General features: G+C 32.3%; 1 protein-coding gene across 1 annotated transcript; it reads left to right on the forward strand.

Annotated features, from left to right (window-relative positions):
• The first annotated feature begins 440 nt into the window (after positions 1-440).
• LOC114265725 (disease resistance protein RPP13) lies at positions 441-7,733 on the forward strand. The gene is made up of 2 exons (XM_028206541.2): positions 441-3,539; positions 7,430-7,733. The coding sequence occupies exons 1-2, from the start codon at positions 767-769 to the stop codon at positions 7,456-7,458; spliced, it is 2,802 nt and encodes a 933-aa protein (XP_028062342.2). The 5' UTR covers positions 441-766; the 3' UTR covers positions 7,459-7,733.
• The last annotated feature ends 15,583 nt before the right edge of the window (positions 7,734-23,316 follow it).

Genomic DNA, 23,316 nt, shown 5'->3' on the forward strand with positions numbered 1-23,316 from the left:
TGACTTAGGCATCGGAGAAGTATCCGGCACACACCTGCCGGCTAGCTCACGTTTGTATTTTCAGGGAGTAAAGCGACGACGTTTTGAGGAGCGCAGACTTGAACAACAGGATTTTACGAGAAGGTTTATTTCTTTCCCGTACAAATATTTAAATTGATAAAATTAAAAATTAAGAATTTATTTTGTTATAATAATCAAACCCGGTTTTTTTCTTTTTCAATTAAATAAAGGGACGATCTCAAAAAATAAAAGGTATAAACTTAAAATAATTGCAAAGAGGTGGAAGTACAAGACTTAATTGCACAATCTAATGCATAAATTGTTTGTACTTTCATGACATTGCAATTATTTTGTGTTAATACCATATTTTTGCAATTCTCCCATAAATAAATAATAAGATGTAATTTAAAGATTAAAAAAAAAAAAAGATGAAATTAACTTGTGTATAGGGACTCAGAAAACCAAATCCGGAAAATACCCAAAATGCTGAATTTATGGTGTACAATAAAAGTTTTATGTGTGAGACCCTATCATTGATGATGAATCTAGACCTTTGATCTTAAATTCTGTTAGCTTCGGATTCTTTGTGCCTGGATTCATAGAACTGCCCTTTTCAGTTCTGTACCAAACAACCCCGTAATCATTATCAACCACCGATGGCTGTCTACCACGCCACACCACACCAGTCATATTGATCCACAGTTGACTTTGTAATTTCCAATATTTGTGAGAAATCAATTGCGAAGATATTGATGAGAGAGAAACCATGGGAGCTGATGTGCCGATTTCAATTTTATTAGAGAAATTAAACAAGTTGAAAGAGGTTGTCCAGGAAAGATTTATCTATCCAAGACTGAGAAATCATGTACATGATGCCATCAACGAACTACAACGCATTCGGAAGGAACTTGAAGAAGCAGGGGATACCAGTACCCTTCTTCGCTCTGTTTACTCTTCAGATGATACCAGTACCCTTCTTCGCTCTGTTTACTCTGCTGAATTGTTGATCGAAACTTTCCTCCTCAACACACCAATTCATTGCCGACGGGATGATCTCAAAAATCTTACCCAAAACCCGCCATTAATGGCATTTCTTCCAATTCCACCATGGACCCAATTACGGTTCAGCTCCAAATTGAAAAATTTCGTGAAGAGCTTAAAAGCTGTACATAGTGAATCGCGGCCTCGCAGAGACCATTCGGCAATCAATCACAAAACACATGAATTTGAAGATGATGATGATGATGACCTTGTTGGATTTGGAGATGTGGCAGAGAAGAATCTGGTAGATCGACTGATCAACGACGACGAGAAAAGCCTCCGCGTGATTTCTCTGGTCAGCGAAAAGGCTGTGGGCAAGACAGCTCTGGCAAGGAAGGTTTATAACAGACTCGACGTTCGGCAGTCTTTCGAGTGCCGTGTTTGGCTCCATGTTCCCAAAAATATTAAATGCAAGGATCTGTTGATTGTCTTACTCAAACAGATTCCGATGGGGGTGTTGAAGGGGGTAGAATTCATGAGCGAGGGCGAGCTGTCTGCTCTGCTTTTCCAGACTTTAATGGAGCTCAGGTTTCTAATAGTCTTGGATGATGTCTCCTCGTTTGATGTCTGGCTCATGTTAGCATGTCCCTTTGCAGACGCCGCCAATGGTAGCAGAGTCATCCTCACTACTCGCGACTCTAAGATAGCCTCGGATGTTGATCCGTGGAGTCGCCCACCGCTGGAACTCAAGGCCTTCACTGATGAGCTGAGTTGGGAATTGTTCTCGAACAAGTTTCGTGTAGGCAGACATGACACAGATACACACCACCAGTTAAACAGTAACAAGGTAAAAATTCTGAAAATATGCAGCGGTTTGCCTCCAGCAATTGTCCTGCTTGGACGATTGTTGTCAACTATACAACCTAATGAGTTGGTCTGTGTAATTGACAGTCTTTTAATCGACTTGGACAAACTTGATCAATCACCTCTCTCAAATATTATAGCTTTATGTTTTCGTGAGCTACGGTCTGAGTTGAAGCTATGTTTTCTTTACTTGGCTCTCTTTCCTAAAGAGTATGAGATCTCCGTGCGGAGGCTGTTGCAGTTGTGGATTGCAGAGGGTTTTGTGAAAATGTCAAGTACCCAACAACCTGAAGATATAGCCGGTAAATATTTGAAAGAACTCGTGCACAGAAACATGATTGAAATAGCAACGAGGAAGGAAGATGGAAGGCATAAAACATGTCGACTGCCAAGCTTTCTTCATGATTTCTTCTTTCAAAAATCTGAGGATATAGGATTTATTCACTCCCACCATTGCAGAGCGAATTGTACGCCGATAGATTCACCTGCTCAGCTTAGAACAGATTCACTGGCTGATCAGCCTAATACAGATTCATCTGCTCAGAATAATATAGATTCACCTGCTCAGCCTAATAATGTTTGTTTATCAGATGTTTGTTTTAAAGCCCAAAAGAGAGGTACATCCAACGAAAAAATCAATGAGTTGCTTAAAACAATTATCGATAGGAGGAGATCTAGAGGTTTTGTGTTGACGAAGGTGCTTGATCTAGAAGGTGCCCACAAACCTTTGCTACACGCGAAACTTGGCAAGTTTTTGAGCAACTTAAGGTACATAAGCTTGCGATGGACGGGTATAGACTCATGTCCGAAGTCTATTGGCGATCTACCGTGCCTGGAGACTTTAGATTTGAAGTATACTAACATAACCAATCTGTCGAGTTCCATTTGGAAGGCGAAGAACCTTCGACATCTGCTTATGAACGAGGTGTCCATTCTGAAGCCATCATCGTCAAAACAGTCTTCAACTTCAATGTCCAACATTCAGACCTTAACAGGCCTTCGTATCGGTTTTGAGGACCCCAAAGAATACGGCTTGAACAGGTTCACCAGCCTTCAGAAATTGGGACTGACTTGCCATTCAAGATCATCCGTGGAGAAAACATGGGATTGCATCTCACAACTTAACAAACTTCAAACTTTCAAGCTCAGATCAAGGGATCATCAATTCGGTCAGCCTTCAGAGCTCGTGATTCCTGACAATCTGGCAACCCATCCGTCTCTCTCAAACTTATATTTGTTCGGAGTGTTCAACTTCAAAGTTGGAAACCTTCCCAAAAACCTCAAAACCCTGACACTGTCAATGTCGAAAATCAAAGATCCAATGCCGGAGCTAGGGGAGTGTCTGCCTCAGCTGAACATACTCAGGCTTTTTGCTGAATCTTGTGTAGGGGAGAAAATGAATTGTCTTGCTGGGGGATTTCCCAAACTTCGTGTGTTGAAATTGTGGATGTTAGAAACCCTCAAGGAGTGGATCGTTGAGGAAGGTGCTATGCCCGAACTTGAAGAATTAGAAATTAGAGGTTGTCAAAAACTGGAAAAGTCACAAGGATTGGAGCGGCTGAGTCACCTCAAGGAATTGACGTTAACAAACATGAAGTGGGAATTTGTAGAAGATGTTAAACGAAATCTGGCGTCCGTGGGCAGATCGCGCATACTACTCACCAACAAGTTCAAGTCTTCAACCACTCTTGCATGTAAGTCTTCTCATCATCTTCATCTTCTTTTTCTTTTTCTTTTTCTTTTTCTTTCTCTTTTTTTAATGGAAAATTTCTATCTATAATTATATTTCTTATCTTAGTTTCTCATTGTTAGACAAAACACAAATGAGTGAATTTCACATACATTTACTAATGAGAGCCTCTTTGTTTTTTGTCTTAGGATGAGAAAATGGAATAATGAGTAATGTTACATTTATCATATTTTCATACCACATTCAGTATATATATCATCTCAAGTTCAACACATCATTAGTGTAATAGGACCTTTCACTCATGTCTATTTCCAATGCAATGCACACACATGAGATAGTACACTAACGCTGTATTTGATTAGAAGAGTTGGAAAGGGATTTGAAAAGGAAAAAAGAAAAGGTAGGTGAAATGTAAATAAAATATACATGTATTTCACTTATTTACATTTCACCTAGTTTCACACACATTTTTTCTTTCATTTTCCAAATTTTCCAACCAAATACAGCATAAATGTCACATAAAAAAATGGTAAGTGTTGTCATTACTCAATGAGATTATATATAACATTACTCCTATTTAATTTCTTCAGCACTTATATATATATATATATATATGAATTTTATTAACAAGTACCCTAAAGATGCATTAAATACGGTTAGCCACATCTACTATCATAGAAAAGAGAAAAGACTATAAATCTATTTTATTAGAGACTAAACTATTTTTTTCTCCAATTCCTTCTATTTTAACATTATATACTTTTCATAGAGTTTTTGTTTTAACATTTTTTTTTATCATACCTTTATTTTTAAATAACATTTCGTGGATTTTATTTTTTTTTTTAAATTTTGAATGTCCTCTATTTTCAATCATAATTAAATTATATGGTATAAGGAAAATGAATATAAAAATTAAAAAAAAATTAAAGTGCATATAATTTTTTATATTTGTTATAAAAATAAAGGACTTATAAAAATAACAAAAAATATAAAGGGCATATACTTTTTATAATTTTTTATATTTGTTATAAAAATAAATAGACATATAAATTTTTTAAAAAAAAAGTCACGAAAAATATATGTTCTTTATTTTCCTTACACCATATAATTTAATTATGATTGAAAATCAAGGGCATTTAAATTTTTTTTTTAAAATCTACAAAATATTATTTAAAAATAAAGGCATTTAAAAATTATTTTAAAAAATTCTATTACAAAAGTGTATGGTGTTAAAATAGAAGGAATTGGAGAAAATGGTTGTTTAGTCTCTAGTAAAATATATTTATGGTATTTTCTCTTTTATATGATATGGAGATGATTATGAGTATTTAATGCATCCTTAAATGATGGTATTGAGATATGTATGGGATTGGCAATATAGTGTCCATATCAATAGTAAATAATAGATATAATGGTGAAATGAACAATCTCACTTTGTGGTGTAGACCACAAACTAGTTAAGTTAGTGAGAGATAAGATTTGTCTACCTAAGTTCATTTACAATTGTTTATTTTTTTATTGCCCGATGACCCCATGAAAGATGGTGTTAATATTGCACTCGATATTTATTCTAATATTAAACCGAACAACATTAACTAATGATATCGGTATTGAAAGTTCAAAATCCCAATATCAGTTGATATTTAAAACCTATACATATATACCCAGGTGTTATGTATCTAGAAAAAAATTTAAAAAAAAATGTCAAAATTTTGAATATATGGTATAAATTTAAATTAATATCTCTACTAAAAATGATTAAGTATTCTTGATATATTATGTAACATTGTTTACACGGTGCTCCTCACAAATGAGAAACAACAAAACACACTAGGTGAATCATTTTGTAACAACTTCGACTTGTGATTAGCCTATAATACATTATTAAGATTGTCTAATAAGTAGTTAAGATAGAATTCTGAGTTAGATGCATGTGTTATGTGTAATTGTGTTTATATCTGTCCATGGTAGGAATATCTGTTTATGTTTCCATTTTGGTATACGAATTGAAGATCTTATCGGCGTCCGAACACGAAACTGATTAGGTTAACATGTAATTTGGACTTTTTAAAAATTTATGATAGGTTTAATTGAAACCTAATTCGGAATTAAATAATTATAATAAAATAATTAGCACTAACTACAATTAATTAGCCTAAGTAAACCAAACCTATATAAGGCCACTTCTAATTCATTCTAAACACTATTCCCTATTTTGAGCCCAACAAAAACATATAGAGAGGGAGAGAAGAGAGAACATGGTATCAAAGCTTGAGGAGGAATAATTACTTAGAAAATTGAAAGAATTGGAAGCATAGTTGGAGAATTGGCTTGCTGACTTAAAGGCATAGTAATCTAGAGCCGAATTGAAGAGTTTAGGTAAGGATTCAAGCTTTTAGTTCAATCATTGAGACACTTAACATATGAATTCAAGAGAATTAAGTTAATCAACGCAAGAATTGAGTTAATGAAGTAGGAAAGAGGACCATATCATGTATGCATGCATTTTCATCCCATTTTGAGTTTGAATTTCAAAAAATTCTCACATGCATGTAATAATTCTAGCTTGGTTTTGAGAGTTCATCACATTTCATGACATTTTATCTTAATTGATCATGTTTTGGAAGGAAAGAAATCATGTTAATTCATGCATGTTGAATTCATGTGAGTTTCAAGTTTGGTTCTAAAAGAATTGGCATGCTTTTGGACTTGATTTTGCGAAATGGCTTTCAAGTCTTGATGTTATACAAGTTTAGACATGATTTTTCATGTTTTCGCCCAAAAGAAGATGATTTTGTACATTGGGAATGGATTTTGAACTTGGAACAGCAATATGGAAATTCCAGATTCTGTATCTTTGCTCAAGCGACCAAAGTAGTACTCAAGCAACTACCCTTTGTTTTGGACCTCAGTTTGAGCGAACAAAAGTTGGCTCGAGCGTAAAATTCAAGCTCCTAGTACTTTTGTAGACATGAGTCTTCGCTTGAGCAACAGAACATGCGCTCGAGCTACCGCTCTTATCTTTAGACCTTGGCTCGAGCGACCAGAAGTTGCGCTCAAGCATAAAATGAGAGCTCTCAGAAGTTTTGCAAACCAAGGGATCCGCTCGAGCAACAAAAGTTGCGCTCAAGTGAACTACTTTGTTTTCAAAATTTTGGCTAAGTGTTTCAAAGTATATTTTGACATTCGCATTGCATCTTAAGCATTCCTAAGCCTTAATTGAGATATAATAATGAGGGTAAGGGTTAGAAACACACCGAGATAGAAAAGAAATGAGTTAAGTATTTTCCAAGTGTGTGTTTCAATGTGTATCCACTATGTGTTGGTGTAGGTCACGCACCATAGATTGTCAAGTCCGTCCGTTTTGACGGTTCTGCTATTGAAGCTATATCTATGAGCAATAACTCTGTAAAGCTATGTTTGGCTTTAATTATTCTCTAATGATACGAAATGATCTATTTTCTGAAATGCTATTTTCTATATAGGTGAATAATTGTCCAGATTTCTGAAATGTATTCGTGGCATTTTTAGCATCATGTGATATCTATTATTTGCTTTGTAAACGTATCATGTAATCATGAGTCAACTGAACATCTCATGTAATCATGTGATATCTATTATTTTTAGCATCATGGATCTTTATGAACGTCTCTATGCACATAAGTCAGCTATTTACGTCCCATATAAATGGGTCAACTATTCTTTTAACGGTAATGGATGTACCATGTATGATTATTTGTGAACACTAAATATAAATATGAATATGAATATGAATATGAATCTGTTTCTGTTTTGAATTCTGATTTTTGAATCTGTTACAGAGATCATTCATTAAAACCTTTACTCTGTTATTATTCACTGGGTTCTAGCTCACTGTATTATTAATGTCTGTAGATGATCAAGCGCGTGACCAGGCTCAGTGATAATTGCTTGGAGATCAGTTTTGTCAGCCAACCGCCACGCCTCCCGATAAGGTTCTCAAGTTAAAGTGTGGTCGTGATTCTACAAACAAGTTTTAAGTTTTTGTTTTCTTCTATTTGTCTGAACAGTTTTGTATACTCTATATTTAGGGCTAAGTCCCTTTGACTGTATCTGTGTTGGTGACGTAAAACTAACTTAACTATGACGTCACATATGTGTATTATGCTTTAAATTTTATGTCCCATGTATGTCTGCACTATGGACATTACATTTGATATTTGCTTCCGCCAGACCCTCTAATTTTGTTTAATCTGTTCAGAGGCCTTCGGTAATTCTAAAATTACTGTCTAGTTACGATACTAAACTTATAGGGGCGGATTTGGGTCGTGACACATTCCCTATTTTTCAACTACATGAGACATGTGAGATAGTATTGTCCCATCTATTAAGTTTTTCTTACATCATTGATTGAGAGTACTATATAAACAATGCTACATTAATACTCTTCGATTATTGAATAGTTATCTTTGATATGCATATTTTAAGTTTTGGATATGCTTATATATGTACTAGCGTTATAATTGTGCTATACACAGCTTAAAACATATGTTTATTAAAATAAAAAAATAAAAAAATAATTCTTTTTTCTTTTTTCATTTTTTTTTTAGGATTTTCTTTGGAATCCAAAATGTAGTTTTAAATTAAAAAAATGCTAAAAATTCTAAATGAATTATCAAGTATTCTACATAATACTCACATGGATCACATCTGCATGAGTATTATATAGAATATTTGGTATTTTTTATTTTATTATTTTTTTAATTTTAATTTTAATTTTATTTTTTTGAGATCCCTAGTACTGTTCATTTAGATTTTTCATTTAAAAATGATTACACTAAGTCATAATAAATCTATTAAAAAACTTAGAGGGAAATAAATTTATAGTTATTGTTCAAAATGGCTAATTATTATACATATGTTTAAATTGCATATAATAATAAAGAACTATCATGAAATGAAATTTTATTATAAATTTTTCATACCTAACATTAATCTATTTTTTATCTTATTCTATGCAAATATTCATCACAAAAATGACTAAGCTATGGAGAAAATGTTAAGCTATGCAGTCAAAGTTTGACTGATTAACACCAAATTTTTATAATTCTAGCATAGCTCAGCCCGACTTGCTTTGAAATTAACAACTTAATACAATATTTTGTCATGTACTATACGGTAGAATTAAGGTTATTAACATATTGAGGCCCCATTTGGGATAAAGGTTGGGGTTAAAATAATCATATAGGACAAAATATGCTATTTTAGTTAAATAGAACAAAATATCACATCCAACTCATAATCATTTCCTTTTTTCTCTTACAAAAGTCAAAAAAGTCAAAAAACCTATCTCAAACAAGACTTTTTAGCCCCAGTCTAAAACAGTTAAAAAGCCAAAAAGGTAACCCACATCCCAAACGAATCCTAAAGCTAAATATGTAATTTTAATAAGCTTCATTTTGCAAAAGGTGGCTTCAAATTAAAAGATTATACTAACTACAACATAAATATCAAATACAATGTTCATAACTTTTGATAATTTTATCAAGGATGATTAGAAATGCAATTAGCCCTCTAAAATTCTTATACATTGTTATTATAATTTTTCTTAAATAATGTAAATGTGTAAAAATTTTAAAAAATTAGTTTGAAATAATTTTTTATAAAAATAATTTTAATTGATCAATGGACAAATTTTAAAACATTTGAATGAATAAATGTGAGTTGTAAAGAATAATTCGATTTTTTAACCATATAATGCTTCTTGTATGAATCATCAATAATATATATATATATATATATATTCTTATGGTGTAGATTTAATTAAAAGTTATACTTTGAAAATACAAATTAAATGTCAAGGTTATCCCAACATATAGAGATATTGATACGTATTCTATTAATATTGTTTTGATTTTTAGCTTATAAATTTAAGAAAAATTGTAGATTAGTAGTTTTATGGGAAAAAAAGTTTTTACAAATATTTTTTAAATTTGTGAAAAAATTTATAATTTTAATTATTAAAATTGATAAAATATACCACTAATTTGCAATTTTTTTTAAAAAAAAACTTACACTGAAGTGCAATTTCTTCTAAAATTTAAATATCTACTTGTTTCCATTGTCAAAAGTGCTGCAATTTAATCAAATTTGAAAAATGTTTTTATATTGATAAAAGGAGCATAATTATTGAATTTGAAAGGTAGTAATTAAGAAATTTGAAATATATTACTATAATAATCAAGCATCCAATAATTATAATTAAAATGAAAGAGCCAATAATTTTATGACGTGTAATTTTACATTTTGTTAATTCAAAATTTTAAAATAATTAGGGTAGGAGTTTTGACTTCATAAACCTATTAATGTTTTTGTTTTTATTATATAATAACAATAATAATAATAATAATATATCTTTTTGAGTCTCTCCTTGTACACTACATAAATCTCTTTTCCATTAAATCTTAAAGTTATCACAGTTATCAAAATTTCTGCCATCACTAAAAAAATGAAAATAATAAATAAATCAAATCTTAAAAATATTGCAGATGATCAATAAGAGACTTCTAAGTATACTAACGTTTTTAATGTAGGATTGGCGCTCATGGAAGCTGGAGTTGGGACAAAATGGAGTCTTAAATATGGTGTGCTTTTTTACTCTTTCTTCTTTTTAAATTTTTTTGAGGCAGTTTGCTATATCACTACTGTTCATGGCACCGTGCTTTTTATGTAAATTAAGTTGTAACTTTGTTTTTAACATATGTTTGCCTAAATAAATTGAAAAAAATAAGATTAAATACACTAAGTTTTGCCGCATTTTTTGATGTCCAGTCACAATGGAAGTTAGGCTCCATGGTGAGCATGCAATAAAAAAATATGATAGAAATTGGTGTGTCTCTCAGAAGAATGTTAAATGAATTTGTGACAAAATTCATTTTACCCTTGAAAAAATCTAGAAATTCGTTAGATATTGATTTGTGATTATGTATCAATGTTAGGTAGTAAATAACAATTCCAATCAAACAATCAAGACAAATCGATGCAATGATTTTACGTGAAAAAATCACAATTAGAGCACTTCCAATTGTGATAAAAAAAACCACGGGCAAAAGCCACAAAACAATCCACTAAGAAGACATAAGCCCTGTTTGGTAGAGCTGTGGGAAAGTGCTTATAGCTTATGCCTAAACAGCTCATAGCTTATAACTATGAACATAAGCTGATTTCTGACTTATTCTTAAAGCATCTCCTGCCCCACTCAAAGAATAAGCTGATTTCTGACTTCCAAAAGGCTATAAGCTATAAGCTATAAGCTAAACCACACACATCAAAATAGCTTAAATTAAGCTGAAAGCTGAAATAAGCTGATTATAATTTCTGCCAAACAGGCACATAAAGGAATTACACAAGTGTACTCTCAATTACTTAGCGAATCCAAGCTCGAATCGAACCGACCCCAATGTGTCTCTTAGTGAAGTGGAAAACATGAAAGAATAAACTTCTGAAACTTCTCTGCAATGCATAATTCGGGTTGGATTCGCAACTAAAAACCCATAACCTCACTGAAATAAAAGAACGAATAAAATTACAACTGAAAAGAGTTTTGGCAAACGGGATTGCCAAGAACAAAAACCTAACAATCTCCCCCTTTTGGCAATGTCGTGACAAAACACACCTAACAAATAAAATCCTAATCACCCCAACCTGTTACAACCAACAAAAGCAAACTTCTTTCTTAAAGTCATGATCTGCAAAACAGCTATCAGTGCCACAATCTCCAAAACAACTATTAGTGCCACAAGAGTATATGAAAAAGCAATAGACATATGACAAGATTATCTTGAAGCATGAGATGAAAATATGAAAAGAAGTAAATTGGAGATTTTAAGAACATGTAGCATAAATACATGAAATCCTAAGACACATGCACCCGACACATGCACCCGCCAACATTACTCCACATTTTTGTCACGAATTGTCAAAGGAAGCTCAATCAATGAAAGTAAGAGCATAAACCACACAAGCAGGGACAAAAAGGATGTAAAAAATTAATAACCTGCGAGAAGTAAGCATTAAATAAGTAGTGGATATCAACATACAAACCAACTAATGCCAATCTCCTTTACCGAACCAATCAATGTAAGTTCATGCTAAAAACACACCTAGCACTTAATAACCCTACTCACCCTCACTAAAAGTAACCACAAACACTGAAAAACATTGAACAACAAGAAAAAAAAAATAATATGATAGAGCAAGCAAGGAATTTCATATTTGTACCTTAAAACACACAAGATTATCCAAGAAACACAATTTCTTGAAAACACAATGTGCACAGTCTCTAGAAAATTCCTCATAAAAGAAAGTGATGCATTATGTGAAAAGCATAGATCCCATGATAAAAGTGTGTGTGTAACTCTTGAAGTTCGACAAACACTAGATTCAAAACCTAGTAGTGATCAGATAACTGGACCTCAGGCAAGAGAATCTAAGCACAACTAAGGAAAGTCAAACCACTAGGAATCAAGGGGTGTTTGTTGAGTAAAAGTGGAGGCTCCCCCTTAATCAATGAATCATTTTTTTCTTTCTTTTGCACATTTCTTTCTTTTCTTTCTTTTGCACATTCTTTTTTTCTCTTTTGCACTTACTGGCAGCTTTCACACTCAAGAGTTTGGAAACCGAACTAGAGAGGCATGGATACAATAAGGATAACCTGGTTGGTGACTCTGAGGTAGCCTTTGCCTCATGCATTGACTACAAAGAATTGAGGAGAAAGCCAGGGAGATGCAAAAAGATGGAAGGTGGTTAAGAAACTTAACATCACCCATGATGTGCTAGTATAGGTCAATTCCTCTAGAAAAGCAAATGACACAATGCTAGAAGTCTATAGAGAAAATTGATCACTGAGGTGGAAGACTCCGATATTTGCTAATCCAAGAGTGTGTACAGAATGAGACATACTAATCAAAGAACACACACTCCAAAATAAGTAATCACCACATAAAGCACACACATACTAACATGTAATGGATATTCTCATCAATTCCAATATGCAATAAGAACTTCGCAAAAATTTCAAGCTCGCAAAATAATACTAAGAAAATCTTTTTCGTTTTTTTTTAAAAAAAATAAATAAATAAATAAAGCAAGACATAAAATGAACAAGCACACACTAAATGACCCAAAAAGAAAGAAACACATAGAAACCCAAAAACAAAAAACAAAAACAAAAAAAAATGAATAAACAAATTAACACAAGTCAAGTTTTCTCATCCAAACCGCTTTAGTATGAACAAAGTTGTGAGACTTGTGGTTCTTGGGTGGTGTCTTAACGTTGTAGTTCCCTTTCCCTTCAATGAGAACCCATCTTGACCTGGTTTCCAACTTCCTATTCCTAGGTCTAGGCAAATACAACATATGTTCATGTTTGGTCTCCAACAAATCAAAATAACGAGGTCTAATATGACCCTTAACCTCATTACTACCAATAAAGTGTCTTATACCCCACGAGATATTAGAATTTCTTCCATCTTTATGAGACACTCTGTCATGCAACTCATAACAATAAGGACGAATATGACCATACATACCACAATGATGACAAATAAAAATATGATGTACCTTCTTTTCTTTGGCCTTACCAACTCTAGAAAGATTGAGAAGTCCATCATCATGTTGAATTTTCTATTCTCCCTTTCCTTGAGTTCTTGTATCATGAGATGTAGATGCACTTTGTTTTTGCTCTTTGTTATCACCAAAGCCAATGCCTCTCTTGTCATAACACATTTATTGAGACCCAATGATATTGTCTATAGTCTTTGATCCTTTGTTCCAAAGACCAATGGTAGCCATACCACACTTGAGCTCTTCCTCTTTCTTGATCATTAGTTCTTCCAAAGAACCTTGAGACATCTCGAGAGTTTCAACCTTTTCTTCATACGTTGCATAGATTTGTTGTAGCTCATTTCTCTCTGTCTTACAAGTCAAGAGTTTTGCACAAAGAGCTAGTCAATCACTTGAAATCTTAATGACATCATTCCTAGCTTCGAAAATCTCCTTCTTTAATTTCACATTCTCACTTTCATAAGTTTTGAGTTTGATAGTGAGTTTGTTATTCAATTTAGATGAGAGATTCATTATACAACTTTTTATACACGTGCTAAAGCTCTTCATCATCACTCCCTGAGGATTTATCATCAGTGACATTCTCAACCGCCATGAAAGCAAGGAATTGTTCATGTCCCTCTTCGACTTGTGTTTCGTTGTCACTTTCATCTTTATCAGACTCTGATTCATCATCCCACGTGATAGCGAAGGCTTTCTTCTTCCTCAAACGAGTAAGGCATTCTTGAGCAAAGTGGCCAAATCTTTGGCATTCATAGCATTGAACTCTTTCAGAATTCCCTTGTATCTTTCCTTTCTCCTTCTTGGTTATAGAATTAATTTTGAATTTATCTTTGCCTTTGGATTTATGAGTTGATTTCAAAAGATTAGGATTCCTTTTCAGAAAAGATTTTTTAAATTGTTTTACAAAAGCATCTATAATCTTGGAATGTATCTCACAATCCTCATTAGAATCCTTACCAACTTTATGAGCACTACTAAAGGCAATATCATTTTTTTTTGTTCTTTTTGAAATTCTTATATGCCTCATAAGTTTAGAGATTTCCAACCAAATCATCTAGCTTGAGGTTGTCAATATCTTGAGTCTCCTCAATAGCCGTAACTTTTGGTTGGAACCGATCGGGCAAGGACCTCAAAATTTTTCTCACAATCTTGGATTTCGGTATTTTTTTTCACCTAAATTAAAGTTGGAATTTACAATGTCACTCAACTTTGCATAAAATTCATCAAAGGTCTCACTATCTTTATAGCGATCCCGGTTTCCCTTTTCATTGGTTGTTGTGTACATCTCGTTTACATCCTTTACTCTTTGTATTTGAGTCTTGGGTTGTGTTGGGCAGGTGTATAACAGGTTGGTTGAGCTTAGGAACCAAGTGTAGTTGCCCAGATTTTGGCCTTCACGCTCGAGCGAGGATTTTGACGCTCGAGCGGGCCCTTCGTTGTTGTCTGTCCGCTCAAGCGGGGTTTCCGACGCTCGAGCGTAGTTTTCCATCTTCCAGTATCTCCTCTACAGTGTTGTGCGCTCGAGCGGGAGTTTTGGCGCTCGAGCGGGATGTTGTGTGTGACGCTCGAGCGGGGAGGTTTGACGCTCGAGCGGAGACCTGGTTCTGTAAAAGTTCTGGGAGTGTGTATCCGCCGCTCGAGCGGGATTGTTGACGCTCGAGCGAGAGTCTGTGAGTGACGCTCGAGCGGGGCGACTTTTATATAAATCTGAGATCCGACTTTTGGATCACTTTTTCAACTCCTTTTCTCTCTCTTACTTTTCAAAACCTCCATTGTTGAGCCTCTCTCTCTAGAACCTTGCCTTCTCTCTAGGTATTGATCTAGTTAGAGTTGTTCCCTCACCTTTGGCCTTTACAAAAGTTGTGTTGATCGTCGAGAGCTACGTTTGGATCCAAAAATTTCGAGTTTCGGAGCACGTTGAGTTTTGTCACCTTCTTCCCTTGAGCTCCGAATTTGAGGTAGGGATATCCTACTCCTCTTTATGAGTTTTGTCTTTAAATTTTGGCATTTCGATATGTTGGGAGTTGTTGGGTAATTTTGAGATAGTTCGGGCCTTTGTGTAATTTTACAAAAGTTGGGTTTTTAATCATACAAAACCTAAGTGCATGTTTGGCATGGAAAAGTGAAATTAATGTTAAAACATTAATAAAAATGGAACCTAAGGGTTGTGATGTTAATTATGGAATATGCCCTAATTACATTGGTTAATCAATTTGTATAATTAATTGTTGGAAATGAGGAATTGAATTGAGAATGTTGAAATCGGGAATGTATGGGACTAAAGAGTGTGGTTGGATCATTTATAGCTCACCTAATTGAAATGTCGATTTAATATCCATTTTGTGCATTTATTTTCTATTTAGAAATAACTGTTTTGGGCTATCGGTGGAGGATAGTCTTGATTGTTGTAGACAATGCATGATGATTAGGCAAACTAAAACTAATCGAGTAAATGTGTCATAGAGTATGACGGTGAATTGAATACATTAATTCTATGTATTGATTGATTGTGTATAGAACCCTTGTGTTTATATGCATTGTGTGTAGAGGAGGAGATGGGGGATGTACTCCGCAGTTTAGGGGAAGATGGGGGATGTACCTCTAAACCGGATAGGATTGGAGGAGATGGGGGATGAACTCCGTAGACACAGCTCATATGCTTGTCTAGAGAAGTGAAGATACGGCTCATAGGCTTATCTTTGAGAAGTGTAGATACAGCTCATATGCTTGTCTAGTGAAGTGTGGATACAGCTTATATGCTTATCTGTTGATGCGTAAGAGGTTTATCTGTTGATGTGTTGATATAGCTAATATGCTTATCTATTAAATAAGGATGGAAAATGGAAAGTGACATAGACTCGTATGTTATGAAATTGTGACGTGATATATGCGGATGTATCGGTGTTGGCCATCTATCAATTGCTAATCTTTTAGTCATTACTCATAGTTGGTTTAGTATATCTCTGCTGGGCCGTGGCTCACCCTATATGGGAACATCATTTTTAGGTACAGGTAGCATGCCACCTCCAAGGACGTAGCTTGGGAGACTAGAGGCGGGCAGACTTTTGTTGTCTTTTCCCTTTTGATGTATTACATGTATATTCAAGCCAAGGGTTTAATGTGTAAATGAGTTAGTACTCTTTTGTTGTAACCAAGTGTTAGCTTGGAAAGCTGTAAGCCTTTAGGGCATTTGCTTTTGTTGTTAACATGTAATACTTTTTGTAATGAAACTCTGTTGAATAGAAGAATGTGAAACTTTTATATATATCAATGTATGTCTATATTGATGGGTTTAATGTTATTATTTTGAGGGCATTACAATCTTTCATAGAAAGGTTTTCGAAACTAGACGTGAGCCTTTGAAGTTTTGAGTGTTTAACAGAAGGAGTGCCCTCATGAATAGTTTGTAAGATATCCCAAGTATCTTTTGCGACTTCACAATTGGAAATACGACTAAACTCTTCAGGGGTGACGGCGCAAAAGAGAGAATTGATTGCTTTACTATTCCAACTACTATTTAGGTAATCAATTGTGTCTTACTTATCAATTGGTTTGGGGAAGGTTACCTCATCAACGGTAATCATCGGTTCAGTTCACCCATACATGACAGATTGTCAAACTTTTTCATCAATAGATTTTAAAAACGATCTCATCCGAGCTTTTCAAAAAGAATAATTGGATTCGTCAAGTAGGGGTGGTCGAACCATAGAATTTCCCTCACGAATTGAATCCATTATCACAAATCAAACAAGATCTCGCTCTAATTGTTTTTAAAAAAAATAGAGCAACCAGCTCTGACACCAATTGAAAAAATCTAGAAATTTCCTAGATATCGATTTGTGATTATGTATCAATGTTAGGCAGTAAATGACAATCCCACTCAAATAATCAAAACAAATCGACACAACGATTTTACGTGAAAAAATCACAATTAGAGCGCCTCCAATTGTGATAAAAAACCACGGGCAAAAAGCCATAAAACAATCCACTAAGAAGACATAAAACAATTACACAAGTGTACTCTCAATTACCTAGCGAATCCAAACTCGAATCGAACCGATCCCAATATGCCTCTTCCACCACCGTCTTCACCTCGAAATTGTCTTGCCCAACATTGAACCCATAACGCCGATATCGAATCCACGACGATGAGCCACTCCAAAATCCACCAAAGCTTCAGGCTAAAGTTCCACGGAATCTACCGAAGAACAACTTTCTATTTTTTGAATAAAACAAACTAAACAAACCCTTTGATATAATCCACTCAATTCATGATTAAACTCTCACAAATATCAAAGGAAACAAGCGAAGAAGCTCTAGATGAAAACCTAATCCTCAAAAAGATGATCTGGAAGTCGTCCCCCTAAAAACGGATTGAAACAGATATTTATAGAAAACAGATCCCAGATCTCCACTCAAGCGCAAGAATGGCCACTCGAGTGGACTGACTAAAACGGGTGTAACTAAACAGGGTCTACGTTCGAGCACAAGAAAGGAAGCTCGAGTGGAAAAAAACAAGTCCCAATACTTTTGCAGATGAGTGAAACTTCTGAAAGGTCGCGATCTCCTCTTGAGCGCAGGAATGGCCGCTTGAGCGGACAAACAGCTCGATCCTCGACATAGTCAACGAAGTGGAAAACATAAAAGAATTAACTTCTTAAACTTCTTTGCAAGGCGCAATTTGAGTTGGATTCGAAACTAAAAACTCATAGCCTCACTGAAATAAAAGAACAAATAAAATTACAATTGAAAGAAGTTTTGTCAAACAAGATTGCCAAGAACAAAAGCCTAACAATCCTTTATGATTGTTGGATAAATGATTTGGAAATCATTAATAGGTAAATGAAAAATTGACTCTAAAATACTCTATTTGAATATGATTTTAAGAAAAAAATTTATTTAATTTAAAATTTAATTTTTTAAAAATAAATTCATATATTTTGGTTCTAAATTGAACCAGATTCGATACAAAATTCAAATCCATTTGTGAGAACAATCATGTCTGTTATGGTTACACCTTTTTCAAGAAAAATGATGTGACTCCTTCGAAAAGTCATCATGACCATTCGAAGAGCCACCAATTCACCTATATAAATAGGCTCTCATTGCATTCATTAATCATCGAATTCATCTTGTATTCATTTCCTTTCGATACTATGTCCTTTCCTGTAAGAGAATTTTGCACAATAAGGTTCGCTAGACTTGTAGTGGTAGTACTGCTACTACAAGATTCAATCATTGTATCTTGAATGTCTAACAAAAACTCATGAGTACCATAGCGGAGGAGGAATTTGTCTTAAGGAAAATTGTGTCCAACACAAGCCTCGATCAAATTGTTTTTGGTTCTAGATTTATACAATCTATTTATAAGTTTTCTAATTCTTTGTGAGTGTTTTGGTTTGGTTTTATCCAAACAATTTATGTTGTTTTCAACTTATATTTTCATATATAATTTACTAATATATTTAATACAATTATTACGTGTTTCACATTAAACAGACATGGAATTATTACAACAAGGGTTTAAAGTAAAAATTAGAAAATGTAATTTATTGTAAAAATATGTCGCGTGGGCTTTGTCACTGAGGTGGATAACAAAGTTCTATTAAAATATATATATATATATATATATATATATCAGTCTTTAAACAAATAACACCACCCTTATAATCTATCTTTTCTCTCTGTTTCTCACTTGTCATGTGAAAAGATTATATTTTAATAATAAAATATAAACTACTTAGATAACCATAATTTTTTTTTTAACAGAACTGAATTTAAATTTTGAGTTCAAATTTGTCCACCCAAAAAAAAAAAAAAAAAAAAATTTCCACATAACTACTTTCTTTTTCTTTCTTCTTTTCTTCAAAATGATGTTACGTTTCTTAATAAACATAAATATTTCTAATGATATCAAGCTACTTGATTTTTTTCATTTTTTTTTATTTATTTGAATTTTGAGTTCATGCTCTTAATAATCAACCTTCTTAATAATTTAGGACATGTCCCATAAAACCTATAAAAAATAGGGACCAACTTCACACTTAAAAAATCATCAGGCCATACACAATTTCTTCAAGAAGTCCTCTTCTCAAGACACTCCTCTATCTACCTTATATAGAATAGAATGATTAATTTTTTATCAGTAAAGAAAAATTTCATTAACAATAAGAAATTAAAAGTATAGGAAGAGGCATTTATTGCGAGAGATTCAAAAAATAAAAAATACTCCTACTACTACTACTCGCATTCATACAACCAGTGGTGCAGGTAAGAATTTCCTTTAGCGGGGTCATTTAATAAAGTATCATCAATGTCATATATCATATTTTTAGTTCTACATAATCTGTCAACCTAACATTCACATAATACTCTGTAAAATTCATATATTTCCAAATCACATTGACGAAAGTAACCCAAACCAAAAAACAACCCTAGGCATAGTTGCTGTATAATTCCAAATATTGACAAACCCATCAACACAATTGAATCACACAACAATAACAACACAAAAACAAAAACAAAAAAAAAAAAACAAAAAACAAAAAACAAAAGCAAAAAAACAAAAACAAAAACAAAAACAAAAAAAACAAAACAAAAAACAAAAAAAGAGAGAGAGAAGGTTTTAGAGTAAAAGAAAGCTAACCTCGGTGCCACAATCAAAGACCAAAGGGCCTAAGCTAGATCAAAAGTCTTGGCAATCACAACTACCGCAGCGAATGAACGAAGAGGAATAAACAAATGTTTGGTTTGTTTCTAAAGCCTAAATTTCTGAATAAAGTTTGATTTAATTTCACCTACTAGAGTCGATTTGTAAAAGTTTAAAATTAATTTATTTTATTTAGGCCCACTAGGTTCAATTTGTAAATGTTCATAATTTTTTTATATATGCTCTATCAAAAATTTGAAGTTCAGTGGTGTCAAAGCATAGCTCCGCCCCTTCATACAATTAACCTCTTGGAACCACGTTGTTTTTTTAAAAAAAAAAAATTAAAAAAAACTTAACTCAACAAATAAAATACATAATGTCCACAAATTAACCCACACAACGCACAAACCACGGCAAAAGTACCCATGCTACTGCACTCTCTTTTGCCACACAACCCAAAGAAAAACACCCAAACCCAAAAGCATGCACTCTTAAATTTTCTACTCTTTCCCGAAGCTTTTCACCCACTACCATAGCATCAAAAACACCCATACTCAAAGCATGCACTCTTGAATAGAATGAAAACACCTTTTAAGATATAAAAATACTTGGTATATGAAATTAATTTATCAAATTCGTCGTTACAAATATGAGGTCAAAATGTAAAGGTGGCATTACAATTTTTTTTTATTGATTATTTGTTTTTAATTTAGCAACATATTCAAAATTACGTCCTAACTAATTTTAAGATGTATGTATTTTGCATATACCGAGTAATTTCCGTCATTTGTACATTCTTGATGCTTTGTAGGACAAAAATAAACATATTTTCAAAAATCATTCTACCAAATTATATAGATGATTCCCATGTTCTTAAAAAAAAATTATACTTATCTTTTCAATTATTTAGGGGTGTTTTGAAAATATGGTTAAAATCTGACTTTTAGCTTTTTTTGACTTTCTTTGAAAAAAACGTATAAAAAATGTGAGAGATGATATGACTCAATTATGGATTAAAAGCTAACTTTCTATCTCATATCATGGAGAGAGACAGATTGGTCACGATTTGGACATCTTTTTCTGACTCACTATGTCTTTTTAATTAGAGACTACGCGTGTTTTTAATATATAAATAAAAAAAAATATGTTTAAAAAAAACTGTATAATTATTTATTTATATTAAAGAAAACACTCTTTTATTTAGATTAAACATAATTATTTAATCTCTCTCTCACTAAACATAATTACTCCCACTCTCACTCTCTTTATCTCTTGTCTCCCACTCACATTGTATAACAAAGTTCTGTATGGCTGTGCCTATAATTAATAACTAGTTTTTCACCCGTTGTGTTTACAATTATTTGTATGTGTGTATTGTGATTTTTAAAAAATTTCATTATTTTTTTTTTGCACACAAAAAAAGGAACATAACAAATTTAGCATATCTTCAATCAATTATTTTATGTTTGTTTTTATTTAAAATTTAAAACTAATATACGGGCAAAATTTTTAACTAAATTAAAGAAAAATTTATTCCTAAAGACATTTTTTTACTTCTATATAAATCCTTAAAAAAATAAACCTGAAAAAGGTAGTCAATATAATATTATACATTAAGTAAAAAAAATGTGGTTAGCAATTATGCTTACATAAATTTACTATAGTTTTAATTTCAATTTTTTTTAAAAAAAAATTATTTTGTTGCAAATGTGTTTAAAAGCATTTTATTTAGCTAGTACCAAATAGAATTTTTTTAGCTAAAAGGAAAGTTATAAAATTTTGTTGGAAATTTTCAAATGTCTATTGTTAAACATTATATTCTACTTGCTTGCTTGTTTGCTTACTCTTGCTTTGGGAGCTTTGATTTTTTATCTTTGTTCCACATTCATTGTATTGTTTTATTTATTTTTCTTCTTCTTGTTTGATTCTCGCATGATACTTTTTTCATAATGCATCTCTGAGTGTATTAGTGGAAACATCATACACTTAAAATGCACAAAATTATAACATATAGAAAAGATGTAAGTAATTGCCAAAAACTAAAACTACTTTAAGAAAAAATAAAAAACAAAAAACAAAAATGAAATTGTTTAAAATAGAAATTTATTTATTTATTTATTTAGTTATTAATTTTTAAAAATAAACTTTTAAAGAAAACAAAGAAAAACTATATTAAAAAAAATACAAAAACCAAACATAAAATATAATATAAAAAATAAATGAATTATAGGATTTTCAAGAGGTGAGACTCATAAACAAATTTTTGTAAAATTTTGTCTATTCATACACTTTTTGTATATGTTTTTTGTACTTCTAATCTCGAAAATGACATTGAAATAGTCTGTACCTCTTGTATTAAGTTCATCTAATAATTTTAGCAAACACAGATATAATAAGTCTCATAATACAACACACAAACAATTATGAGACAAAGTATCTAAAAAAAATGAACGCAACATTCAATGATAATGTAGAAGCACACCTGACGTTTTAATTTGAGATAGAACTAGATAAATCACCATAGAAGAGGAAAACAACTTTTATTTTTTCATCACAACAATTATATAACTCAATATATCATTTTAATATCTCTTACCCTACCACATGTCCAATTCTCTATCAATATTAAAATGAATGCATAAACCAAAAAAAAAAAAAAAACAAACATTTGAGAAGACAAAGAAAAGTAGTTTGAGATCTTTCAATTGCTGAATTCTATTAATTAATAGTTATTAGGCTTCAATGGTCGGATTTCTAATATTTTTTAGTCATTAAAGCTGAATTATTTGGTTTCATCTATATTCATTTGGTAATTTGAGAGTGGACATGTGTCAATTCTTTACACAGACACTTGGCACATTTTTTATCATTATTAATGAAATACACAGTGTAATTTCTTTTCTTTTTTTTGCAGTTGAAACATATTATTTTTTAATAAGAATTTATATTTGTTATAGATATTTTTTTAATATACAAATTATTATTTTTAGATTGTTTATAAAAATAATTTAATAAGCCCATCACTAACTATAGTGTATGTGAGAAGTTGAAAAATGCGACAGTAGATATGGGAGAAGTCAAAAAGACTTGTGGGTTGAAAAAAGTTAATAAATGCTGAGATTTTTTTTCTTAAATCAAAAAATTTAAAAATTAAGATTGAATTATTAGAGCTCCTACAAGGCTTGCTGGTTAGAAACCCTATTTTCTTAAATAATATATAGATATAGATTTGAGAGTGGACACGTATTAAGCCTTTACACAAACACTTGACACATTTTTTGAGCATTATTAATGAAATGCACAATGTAATTTTTTTCTCTTTTTTTCCTCAATTGCAACATGTTATTTTTTAATAAGAATTTATATTTATTTTAGATATTTTTTTAATATACAAATTATTTTATTTTAGATTTTTTATAAAAAATAATTTAATAATCTCATCATGAATCCTAGTATATGGGAGAAGTTGAAAAGTGCGACAGTAGGTTGGAAAAAAAGTCAATAAATGTTGAGATTTTCTTTTAAA

Source organism: Camellia sinensis, chromosome 3, assembly GCF_055761805.1.
Source record: "Camellia sinensis isolate YWXY chromosome 3, ASM5576180v1, whole genome shotgun sequence".
Taxonomy (NCBI): domain Eukaryota; kingdom Viridiplantae; phylum Streptophyta; class Magnoliopsida; order Ericales; family Theaceae; genus Camellia; species Camellia sinensis.

Excerpts from the sequence above, each read along its gene's own strand:
- LOC114265725 (XM_028206541.2), top strand. The coding sequence starts at position 767 with ATGGGAGCTGATGTGCCGATTTCAATTTTATTAGAGAAATTAAACAAG. Across the intron at positions 3,540-7,429 it reads GTCTTCAACCACTCTTGCAT|ATGATCAAGCGCGTGACCAG; the intron begins GTAAGTCTTCTC and ends TAATGTCTGTAG.